This window comes from Haliaeetus leucocephalus, unplaced genomic scaffold (assembly GCF_000737465.1).
Source record: "Haliaeetus leucocephalus isolate CR32 unplaced genomic scaffold, Haliaeetus_leucocephalus-4.0 Scaffold0, whole genome shotgun sequence".
NCBI lineage: Eukaryota > Metazoa > Chordata > Aves > Accipitriformes > Accipitridae > Haliaeetus > Haliaeetus leucocephalus.
Window position 1 is genome coordinate 18,186,777 of NW_010972436.1, and position 12,356 is coordinate 18,199,132.

A 12,356-nucleotide genomic window follows, 5' to 3' on the forward strand; every position below is an offset into this window, starting at 1 on the left:
GGATGAACTCTTTATGAGAAGTGAGAATATTTTCTCAGCAAAGCAGCTTTAAGTTTGTGTACGACATCCAGTGTCTTGAGGGCTAGTTCTGAAGGTCTGACAGCCATCAGCAGTCAGGCACAGGCGGAGTACCCTTCAGCTCACCGCATCTCAGTATCCAGACACAACAGTCGTTGCTGGTGCTGAAGCCAAGGACTGCCCTGATCCTACGTCTATCATCTGAAGCGTTCCCCTTACCAAATGTAGCCTTTGGATTAGGTCCCAAAAGCCTACACTCTTTTCACTTTGATCAAAGAAACCAGTTGAGAGAGGTGGGAGTGAATAACAGCCTTCATCCTGTTGGCAACCCAACAGTCTCACATGCACTGAGATAGTGTCATACAGAGATACCACATTTCTGAGTGAGCAATGCCTTAACAAAAAGTGTCGAAGTATTCACTTAGGAAAATCTTTTGGCTAAAGTGTTCATAAATAGCTTCAGTCTTTTGGTTCATGACATCACTACAATCCCTTAATGAAATTGCAATTCAAGGAGGTTAATTTGTGCTCTAATTACATATTAGTCTGGGCTGAAAGGTTTCTGGATGGAAAAAGGTTTTCTTCAGGCAATCTTTTATTCCACTTATTGTATTTACTTAACAAAAAGCACTCAGCTTTTACTGTGCTTTTTCATAATAGAGTTGAGCTGTAGTGTTACCTAGCTAAGGACAAACATCTGCAGTCATTTTCAGTGGATTCTGGTAACAGTCTTCAGCAAGAGCAAGGATTATTTGCAAATGCAGGAAGAACCAGGCCAAAAAGCTAACAGATGTGCTGCTGAAAAAGTTTAGGAGCTCTTCAGCTGCAATGCCTTCCAGACCAGTGGTAGATTAGCAGCCAGGTAGCGTAAGGAAATTCAGAGAAATACTTTCTCACCAATAAAGAAGGTCCCCAAGGAAATCATTTTCCCTGTGTCACCTGAAAGAAGACATTCTAGGTTTGGTTTTTGGTGCTTCTGCCACAAAATGAAAGCCCAGCATTGTTTGCAATGTGCAGGATTTGGAGCATTTCAACCTAACTGAGGCTTTCTAAGCAGATAAGTACTTTAGGAAAGCAACTAAGTCCTTCAAAGCTATGAATCACCTCTGTAAGGTGTGTTTCTGTTTCTTCTGCTACCTAAGGTAGACACCCTGTTGATGTAAGGCCTCAGCAAAGTACCCATACTTTGGGTCATGAGGAATTCAGCCTAAACAAAGTGAACAACAAACTAAATCAACTAGTTAACAAACTAAATAAAACACGTATCGTTAATATTCCCCTGTTTCTAGTGTTTGTGTTAACAGCACTTTTCCCTATAGATAAATCCTGAGCCAAATTTTGAGCTAGTATAAATCAGTATCGGTTCTCATTTTGCTGAATCTGTCCTGGCATCTAATGCAGAAGCTGATCATGGCACTGGAAGTAAATTTCTGTGCCATCTGCTATCTGCAGGATAAACAGAAACTGCAGGCAGAAGGAGCTACACTTAATACAAATGTGAATAAGAAGGATTTCAAATAGGATTCTTATTGTTTAGAAAATAGCTTCCTGTGCAGACCATGAAAGTTTTCCAAAAGTCAAGTCAACAATTTCTAGAAGAATTAGAAGCAGTTGTAGCGTCTTGTGCCGTCAACACTTGAGCTTTCTCTGAGACTTCTTGTTCAGCCTCTGTCAGGGAGAGGAAACAAGAGGAGGTAAACTGATGGTCTCATCCATTAGAGCAGTTCCCATGTCCCTCCTCCCAGGGCTGACCGCCTTCAGCTCCCACCCTCCTCCCCCATTCCCAGCTGGACCAGCTCAAGCTTCCTGCATTCCCAGCTCTGCAGTGCTCAGGCACCATTGCTGGGAAGCATGGCCAAGGAGCACCACACAGGGGCAGAAACCAGGAGGGACGTGCATTTGGTATTTGCATGTGCCAGCTGTAAAAAATGTATTGCAGTTCTGTGAATTTTGGTGGGGCTGTAGAGTCAGGAAAAACAAAAAAAAGAAACAGATTTGATGAGATGTTTTCACCTAAAAAAAGTGTGGAGTAGATTGCAGTGCAGTAGAATGCACTGACAAAATAGTGATTTTATATGTCTCTTTTCTTCTGTTTTCTTCTAGAAAAAGTAAGCATACTGTCCACCTTCATAGCGCCCTTCAAGTATCTGAGTCCTGGCACAACCACCATGGAGGATGAAGACAATTTAAGTAAGCAGTCTCTTTTCTTTATAGACAGATGGATAATAAAGTTTAAAGACAAAAGCTTTATGGTGTAGGGGCAATTGTGGAAAGGAGGTGGATTTGCAAATATTGGCAGGCCATAAGCCCAGTCCTCATGTAAAATGCAAAATTCCCTGACGCTGAGTGCAAACATGTTCTCCAATCTCCAGTGAAGGAAGGGTTAACCTCAGCTCACCTTCCCACTTTTCCCTGTGCAGACCCTGGCACGGCAGGGCTGTAAGTGGTGTGTCACAAACACAAAGGAAAAAATCCTACAAAAGGAGATGTTTACATTCTGGTTTGCAGGTCTGTGAAGCTCCTTTTCCTTTCCTGCTTATGTTACCTTATTTTGCTCACTTGCTTTTCTCACAATCCCTAAACCCCAGGACGTTTTGGTGCTGTGTCTTTCCCCTATTTATATTTCCTTGCTTACAAAAGGAGTTTTGCAAAAGTAAAGATTGCAGGAACAAGCCCTCTACTTGAAAAACTGTTTTCTCTTTTACTTCTGTGATATGACCTGGAGAACAAAAATAAAAGAAAAAAAAAAAAGAAAGAAAGAAACCAAATCCAATTGAGAAAAGATGATTAACCAGGCTTAAATAAACTAGATGTAACCCAAAAATTAGCCACTGGATTTTCTTGGGCCCTTACACCTGAACAAAGTCACTGACTCCCCGAACCCGTGACTGCAGACCTGGAGGAAAGTGCTGCTGGGTTTGAAGGAGTTGTGAACTCTTCAAAACACCAAGAAGTCTGGGAGGGTGCAGTTGGGACTGAATAACTCTTAGCAAGCCCTCCCATTTATCGCCTAGAAGCAATTACTGTGTGTTATCCAGTCCTGCTTATTGTAACGCATCTTGAATCATTAAAAAAAAAAAAAAGGAGGGAAGCTTTCTGAAGCAAATGAGCAACTCTTCGAGTTTTAGTATCATCTTCCAGATGGGTTTCTTTTCCAGCCAGACACACACTGACATGTTGCCCTATTAGAGCCAGTTGGTGGGAGGAATGGGCTTTTTTTCCCCGTCGTTGCTAATCTGCCTTGGTGTGATCACGGTGCGGCACCAAGGGGAGTAGCTGTTGAAGGAGTGAAGGAGCACAGCCCTCTATTTTCTGCTGCTGAGTACCACATGGACATCACACCATTCTGCTGCACAGGGACTGGTAGGTTTTTACATACCTTAGCAAAGGCAAAAAAAATCCTGAAAATCCTTCAAAATTGGTCTCAGGGAGGCTACATTTTCAGGAAGAGATATGAAAAGTACACACAGGAAACATATTATGCACATGATGAGCTTGTGCAGGCACCTCCTGCGTAATGTTTCCCAAATGTGCTACTTAGTTATTTTTAGGTAATGTAGGAAGTTTGTACAAGCCAAACACTGTAACACCATTTTCTTATTGCTGCTGTAATGCCAAGATTGCTTCGAGCTGGCACTGGCTTTAAAATAACTCACATGGACAGGGTAAGCTGTGTTTTCTGAAAGAGAAATAGCAAATTTCACTGTTTTCAGGGACATCCTGCCTAGTCCTCTCTTGGGTCAAACATACACACCAGTGATAAGGCAGCGATTTGTTTCTTGGCAACACATTTTTAGGTGTTACTATTAGAATCTTTAAAAAAAAAAAAAAAAAAGGACGAATTAGTTTAAAATCAGCCATATTTCAGTGTTCACTTCCGGTATAGTGGTATAAAGCCCACTGATTTCTATAGCACATATGTACCTGTGTAGTAATTTGGCATTTTAAAGAGCTTCAGTTATATGCTCTGAATAAGCAAAACCTTCTTCTGTGTTAACAATTTAACAGCAGCCCAGGAGAATGCTGGCAAGGTAGAGAAGTGGTTTGCTTATCCCTGTAAGTTTTCTACTCACTGAGCATCCTGTGAAAGTGCCCCTTCCCAGACTGTGCTATATCTATAGGCAGAGTCCCACTAGCTGAAACGGATTCAAATCCTGTTTCATATTCCTTTAGGCCTTCTTTACAAAGGCAGCCATGCCAGGTTAACTACATGTGCATTTTCAACTGGTGATTATTAGCATATAGACACTATTATTGTGGTTTATGATCCATGAACTAATACTAGAAAAATGTATCAAAGGCACTAGGCACCTTTGGAATGGCATTTTGAGTAAACTAATCATCAGTCTCTGATGAAAACCTTATCTTGAACATGTGAGAAAAGGACCACCCTATTCATTCCCAGAAGTTGAAATTAGCTAAGAATATAAGAAATGTCACACAGGTTTAGAAATAGGAAGTTTAGCTCTCTACACTCTCTTCAAAATTTGCTGTTAGTGATGCATTGAGAAAAAGGACATTTAAATGGTGATCTTCCCATTGGTATATCTCTCTGGCACCCAGCAAGTAATTTACTGAGCTAGATTTTGCACTTGAATCATCATATTTCTTAGACATCAACAGACCTGTCTAGTCCTCTCTGGAGCCCACTGATACTTCTGATCTCAACAACAGCCAGGAACAGAAAGTTCAGTGATTTACTGTGTTGTCAAAAAGTGCACCCTTTTATTGCTTCAAGCCTGCTGTCTCTAGTGCTCGGATTGCATGAAACAGTGAATAATCATTCACTACCTGCCTGCCTGCCTTTCACGATGTTACAGACCTCTGCCTGTCCCTGATCTTTAATCGTTCCGTCCACACTATGCCATGGCATCAAGACAGACTACCACCAGACAAAGGTACTTGCAAATCTAGGGTGTACCCCCAGCAGGAGCGTGTGATTCCTGGTGTTCTCATCGTGCAATGCTGTCCTATGCACAAACTCGGTGCAGTGCCCTTCTGAAGGTGTATACCTCTCCCCAGCGCCTGCAGAAGGAGATGATGGCGATGGTCCCCAACATACGGATTTCAGCTCCTGCAACAGCTTTGTAGGATGAATCCAGCCCCAGATTCAGTGTACTGAAGTCATAAGCATGTTGGTCAAAGTCCACCTTGGGCATCATGAGGCACCAGAGCTTTTGTTTGCACCGTGTGAGATACAGCAAGGACCCTGCCTCTAAGAAGACAGTAGATATCCCCTTCCAGCAATCAGAACCCCAAGTAATCCCCCACAGAATCAAACCCTCTGCTTTTGTTCTGAAAACTGTGTCTATTGCCATCGTTTGGATTTCTCCCATGCCCACAGCTAAGCTGTAGTCTGGGCCTGATTCAGGAAGGCATGTACTTAGATCCGTTTTTGCTGTGGGCTGCCCACGTTTTTTAATGCATGCACTTATTTGCTAACTTGGACAGTGAGCATCAGAGTCTGAGTATCATCCAAGTCAGGTCATTAGGTCATTTGAATAATTTCCCTAATTGGTAAGAGCTGTACTAAATGTGCATGGATTTCACAGTTATTCCAGACAATAAGGTGGGCAAAGTAGAGTATCTTCATTCCAGAGCAGCTAAAGGCAATGGCAACCACCTTACACAAATTTTTCATCTTCACTTTAAGCAAAGTCCTGTACTTTTTTGCACTGGTAAAGCTTGCCTTCACAATGTGGTGTTACATCCCAATAAAGCCTAATGATACAGTTTCAAACAGCCTGAACCCTTTGGGCTGGCGGGGAGGGTTCAGCAGCAACAGAGAGATCATGGTAGGTTTCCCTTAAGTAGACCTCTTTTGTGAAGGTTTAAAGATACATATCTGTGTGTTTTCATGTAAGAGAGGAAGGAGTGATTTCTGTTGTTAGCTAAAAGTTTATTATTCTAAAGTCAAGAATACAAACCTAAAAATTCCAGCAGAAGAGTTTCCAATCCTCTGTTGTGGATTCAATAAGTAAATGAAAATGCCATCTTGCTTGCAAAAGGACACCGCCCTACATTGCATTTGATGTAGTAGCTGACCTTGGACAAAGGTACCGAGGCTCTGGCTCCTGGGTTCATACCTATTGCTTCTAATTTAAAATTTTTCATTTTCAAGTATGCCAGGAATTATGGAGGTCAATCCTTCTAACTTCTGCAGTCAATGTGATGTAGATGGACAGCAAAAATATACTCTACATAAGCAGGTCAAACAGGGGTTAGATATGAAAATGCAGAAAAATAAAAATTAAGTCCTACCTGTAACTTCCTGTGTCAGAGCTATCAGTTGCATCAGAAGTTTGCTATACTACAGAGATTTCAAATTCTTTCTTTCAAAATCATAGCTTTTCAATAACGTACTGCCCCTTGTAATTCAATAGTGAAGGTGCCAGCCAAAATGAAGATGCCACCTACCACCTATCGTTTCCCATCCTCCCTGGAAGTTGGCTTGGCAGCAGAATAACCTTCAAGAGGAACAATATTATCTCTTCAAATGTAGCGTGGAGTATCGGATGGCTAGTTCTGCAGAGCCCTTATGACCCAGAGACATAGGCAGTGTCATTATTAGTGATGCATTATAGTTCTGAAAAGCTCTTGATGATGCAGACTCTCTAGGTTAACTCTACTGTGCATAATGACCAAAAGGAGGAAAACATGAAAGATCAGACAGAAGATTGAGGAATAGTGCATAAATAAATATATTTCACTAACTGCATTACTGTCTCCCATTCAATTACTGAAGCAAATACAAGATTACAATGTCTCCACTTGCTTGTGAAACTGCAAAAATCAATGAATAAAGTTACCTGAGGAAATATTACAGTGCAGAGGTGTGGGGCTTTTTTAGAAATCTTACACAATAAATAAGAAACTATTGCCAAAAAGTTGTAACATTTTTCTTTCTCCATTTTGTTAACTCCCTCCCCTTACAATTTTATTATTCTTCAACCTTGCATCATAGGAGAACCATATTTTACTATCTCTTCCCCCCCCCCCCAAATGTAGAGAATGTGTTTTGGGAACTCAAGAGCAAACACATTATGAGAGATAACAGGACTAAAAATGATCCACAGTTTTGCATTTTCCCTGTGTGCATCCTCTGACTTACCCCTTTCTTTTTAGTGCTCTTCATTTCTAAAATTGCTTGTGATTGTTCTATTACAGCTGCTTACAGTATTTATCTTACGTAGTTTGGTGTCATTTGCCTGCTTTGTCTGAATTTCACAATAGAAGTACATGTGCCACCATTAGAGAGGTAATCTTATGTCTGCTACACAGAGGTCTCATAAAAGACTCATTTCAAAGACCTCCTATTTCAAAGATACCTGAAAGTATAAAGTAATTTCACATTGCCCGGCAGCTGCCAGGTATCACACAAGTCCATCAGGCTCACAGACTTTCTGAAGCACTCACTGAATCTCAGCTGCCTCTGATTTACATGCCATGATGACCTTTGGCCTGCTGCAGCTCTCACTGAAGTCTGTGAAGAACTAACCTATTTCCTGGTGTTTCAGGATCAGGTCCTCTGGAAATATGGTTGACTGTAAGGATACTTGCATGAATTTCCTTTGCTGCAACTAGGCCAAAACATACCATAAATACAGGCACATCACCTTCACACACCCCACGTTGTCCGCATATGCTTTGTGCCTGATCTCTGGAAGTTTTACACTTGAGTGTCTGCATGTTTTTCACTACATCAGTGCAAACTCCCTGTTGGCCAAAACCTGGTCTAGACAATTTCAAAGACAGAATTTAAGACAAGCAAGTAATGTTTATTTTATGTTGCCATGTTTTCAGTTAACCACCGTTTTAGTGAGGGTGATTAAGGTAAGATGTTAAGGTCAGACATTCCTGTTCACAAATCCGTGGTTCTCTGACTATGAAAGAAAAAACAGCTGGAATAAGACAATATGAATTATAAATACAAATAACCCCTTGAGTTTTCCTATTCAGTGGTGCATAATCAATACAAATTCTTTTCAAACCTGAATATTGTGTGAAGCAAGAGCTATCTTTCTTTTCATGCTTCCTGACTACAATATCGTTATGTACCATAATTGGCTCTGTAAAAACCTATTAGGTAAGATGAGAGAGGAGGTGTGAAATACAGAACCAAACCTGCTTCCTGCTAAAAAGTATGTCTGAGGCAAAATATTCCACCTTTATTTAAAAAAAAATACATGCAAACAAAGAGGCATATTCAGAGTGGGATGGAAACATGAGAAAGGGTCATGGTGGAAAATGGCTGGCCAAAGCCACTGCCAGGCTAAGTAAAGGAAAGTTAAAGTTGGCATCTCCTTCCCCCTTAGATCAGAGTTTCCATAAATAGTTGTGAACTCAATGAGAAAAGACCACATTATCCTTGTGTCTTAGTTGCCCTGACCTTTTAAATGTCTTATTTCCAGAGAGTCTGGTTTAAAGATGTCATATTTTATACAGCTGAATGCCAAATGATGAAACTTTCTTTTCCTATTATTTACTTCTTTTTCTTTCCTTCCTCACCTGTCTTCATTCTCTCCCCCTAGCTTCAGAAAGTAAAAATTAACTAGTCACTTAAAACCTTGATTTGTCAGTTCATGTTCTGCCTCAGCAAAGCACTGCAACACCTAGCTCTGCAAGTCACTTTGGTGAGACATAGACACAGGCTGGAAGCTCAGTGTGTGCTGAAGGGTTTTCAGGAACGGGAGTCTAAAGACTCAGTCCTGCAAATGGGCCCCCACACAAGCAACTGAGCCATGATTTTTACTCATGTCTAAGCAGTGAGCTGCTTTCTCTGGAACAACTTGCATGAGTGCAGACTTATTGCTCTGATGGGAGAAAGTGTTTTGATATTTAATACAAGTGCAACTTGTCAGGATATAAAGGGGCTTTTTAATCATGATGGTTGGTTCCACATAGTACTCTGCAGAGTCCTGTGTATCTGTCAGCCCAGCCTAATACTGGGCTGCAGCAAAGACACACCGCTCCAGCAGAAGCTCCTTGAGGTGTAGCCGGCAGCTCACCCCTTACATCCTTGCAGCCAGCTTGTACATCAGGGTAGAGAGGAAACCAAGTGTTGCTATGGCCCCGCAGAAAGTGGGAGGACCATTTGCTGTCCTCTGAGGACCACAGGGACCTTCTCTGTGCTTGGGACTCACGCAGCTTGCACAGGTGGCATGCTGGTGCCTGACAATAACAAACCATGGGAAAGGCTCTGTGATCAATGCTGGCTGGAATATAGCAGGCAGCCAGGCAGCGCTCTGCTCAGAAAGGGATCAGGTGCATTGCTCCAGGGATGGGTTGCTTCAAGGGTTGGTTACACCCATGTTTACTTCCACAGCTTGTCTCGGCCCCAAGGAACGCACAGGAGGATTGGAGGATGTATCGGAGATGCAATACATTTAAACAAAGTCACCAGAAGTGACAGAAACATTACAGGATTCTTATTTAGACAGCAGCACATTTGCTATCTCATTCAGGACATCAGTCAGATGAATCTCCATTCTCAGTCACGCATCTGCTGTAGCAAAGAGCACTGCCTCGCAGCACGGGCATTGCACAAGTGTAGTTGAGAGCAACGTGGGATTCATTGGCTCAACAACGGAGCGCTGCCTCCATAGCTCCCCATCATCATTTCATTCCCTTCCTGGAGCTCCTGGTAGTCACTCTCTCCCATTGCTTTTCTTTGACATAAATCATTCTTTACATCAGTAATTACTACTGTCACGATGCTCTAGCTTTTCCTAGTCTCATTTAGATTTATCTAGAATGTTTGCAATATTAGTTGTTGCTGATGCAGGAGCTAAGAGTATCTGCAATTGAATTTGACAGAAAGATGGTCACTTATGAAACTGGAATCTGAGTCCAGACCAAATTATTATTTCAAATGCTAGGAAGGTCTGTCAGATCATTTCTTAGGCTGAATTCATGATGTTAGCAACACAAGAGCCTATGGTGTGAGTAGAGGCAGTCAATGTATTCATTGCAAATAAATTATTCAATGCGTTTGCCCATTTTTTATGTTTGTGAATAATTTGTGAATAATTTCTGATTTCTAATAACGTGTTCATAAGCATTCACCCACATGGACTATAGAACAAACCTCAGCCTAAGGGAACTTTGCAAACTATTCACTTTTTACTCGTAATTATCTGGTGTGAATGCAGTAGTTCATTTAAGTCACATGGCATCAGTTATGCTTCATCTTTGAATGACGTAATCTTTTTTTAAAACAGGAGGCTAGTGACTAATACAAGTAGAACTTTAGAGACAAGTAAACATTCAGGACATGCAGAAAATCTGTGCTATAAATAATAAACCAATCATTATACAGATATTTGAGGAAAACCTCCAAAAAGAGCTGAGCAAGGATATCTATCATTAACTTTTTTTTTCTTTTTTGGCTATTCTGCCAGGCCTAGGCATAATGTCAGCTACAATGATGACAACTGTAATGTGAGGTTTTTTTTCTTTCTTTACTGACAGGTACCAGCAGTGCAGAAGTAAAGGAAAATCGAAACATTGGCAACCTGGAGGATCATCCAATATCCTCTAACGAGAGGGCAAGAGGGGGAACACCTAGTAGTAAGAGAAAAAGACCCTTAGAGGAAGGCAATAATGGCCATTTCTGCAAACTCCAGCTCATCTGGAAGAAAGTCTCGTGGTCAGTGACGCCAAAGAACGCTCTGGTTCAGCTACATGAACTTAAACCAGGTTTACAATACAAAATGGTTTCCCAGACAGGTCCAGTGCATGCTCCAGTCTTTGCTGTTGCTGTGGAAGTAAATGGACTTACGTTTGAAGGCACAGGGCCCACAAAAAAGAAAGCCAAAATGCGCGCTGCGGAGCTAGCTCTGAAGTCGTTCGTTCAGTTCCCCAATGCCTGCCAAGCTCACTTTGCCATGGGGAACTGCATCAACCCATCCACGGACTTTACTTCTGATCAGGCAGACTTTCCAGATACTCTGTTCAAGGAGTTTGAACCATCTACACACAGCGAGGACTTTTCAGTCTATAACCCTGTTAATAATGAATTGCTTTCCACTGCTTATCGACACGGGCGCTTGCTCTGCCATACGCTGGACTTAATGGGCCACAGTAAGCAAAACAAGCACAAGATGGCATCCAAAGCGGAGAGCGAGAAGAACCCAGTGGTGCTGCTAAACGAGCTGCGGTCAGGCCTGCGGTATGTCTGCCTGTCGGAGACGGTGGAGAAGCAGCACATCAAGAGTTTTGTGATGGCGGTGCGAGTGGACGGGAGAACATTTGAAGGCTCAGGACGTAGCAAGAAGCTGGCCAAGGGTCAAGCAGCGCAGGCGGCCCTGCAGGCCCTCTTTAACATTCGGCTGCCCAGCCACATTCCCAGCAGGAGTAAATGTCACCATCTGCCACAGGTGAGAGCTCCTGGGTAGCCACCACCACGTTGGAGGAACTTTTTCAATGAATGGGATCAGCATTGCTGTAGCCGTTGTTGTTCTACCAGATGGTTCCTCTGATGTTATAGCAAGTGCCATCCACAAAATAGCTCTTTTCTCATAGAAAGAGCCAGATGCCACAGGCAAAAGCTTGAAAAATTGTATCCTGAAATCGTTGGGTACAATTTGCAGCCCTTTCCAAAGGAGGCATAGATGAGAGGGCAAAATGTAGGAGCAAATACCAATGAGAGAATGATAACACTGACACAGGCAGAAAAATCAGGTCATTCAGTGGTACTGCATCTTTCTTGACAGAAAGGAGCCCATAAACAAAGGGATGCCCCATATCCTCCTTTCAGAGTTAATTTTTTTATGAGGACAGTGCCATTCAGAGGAGACAGCAATGACAAGGAATGTGTCTGTATCAGAGCAAACTCTCCAGACAATTCTGCCACTTAAAAAGATAAGGATTTTTGTTTATTATAGGCTTACTTTTGGGGTTGGTTTTTTGTTTGTTTTCAAATATGCCTCCAACAGCACAAGGGACACTGAAAACTCTGAAGTTTTTCTGGAACAAATGTAGAGATTACTGCTGTATTCATACAGAAAATGTAGATCTGAGGCACATACTTAGCACAGCAAAATTTCATAGTTGGTCATATGCCGAAGGCTATCTTAGCATTACTCAGACTTGTGTCAATTTTCTAAGTTCAAAGGAAGCCAGGATTTGCACACATTGGGAAGCATTGCATGGGTTCAAGTAATTTCTTGATTTGTTTGCGTTATCATAAAAGGTTTGATCCACCAGCACCAGGAGGTGATCTACCGCTACAAAGCTCCCTTTATGAAGGGAGCTGTTAATGTCCAGGATTTAATGTAAAGCACTGGGAGCACTAAGAGTCATTCTGCTGCTGGCTTGCTGCGAGACCCTAGGCAAGT

General features: G+C 42.0%; 1 protein-coding gene across 1 annotated transcript in view; it reads left to right on the plus strand.

Annotated features, from left to right (window-relative positions):
- Positions 1-2,125: 2,125 nt before the first annotated feature.
- The window catches only part of ADARB2 (adenosine deaminase, RNA-specific, B2 (non-functional)), a 112,714-nt gene continuing 102,483 nt past the window's right edge, over positions 2,126-12,356 (plus strand). The window contains exons 1-2 of the mRNA XM_010585520.1: positions 2,126-2,208; positions 10,489-11,396. Coding sequence (XP_010583822.1) covers positions 2,187-2,208; positions 10,489-11,396 — 930 coding nt within the window. The 5' untranslated portion in view covers positions 2,126-2,186. The remainder of the gene's footprint in view (positions 2,209-10,488; positions 11,397-12,356) is intronic.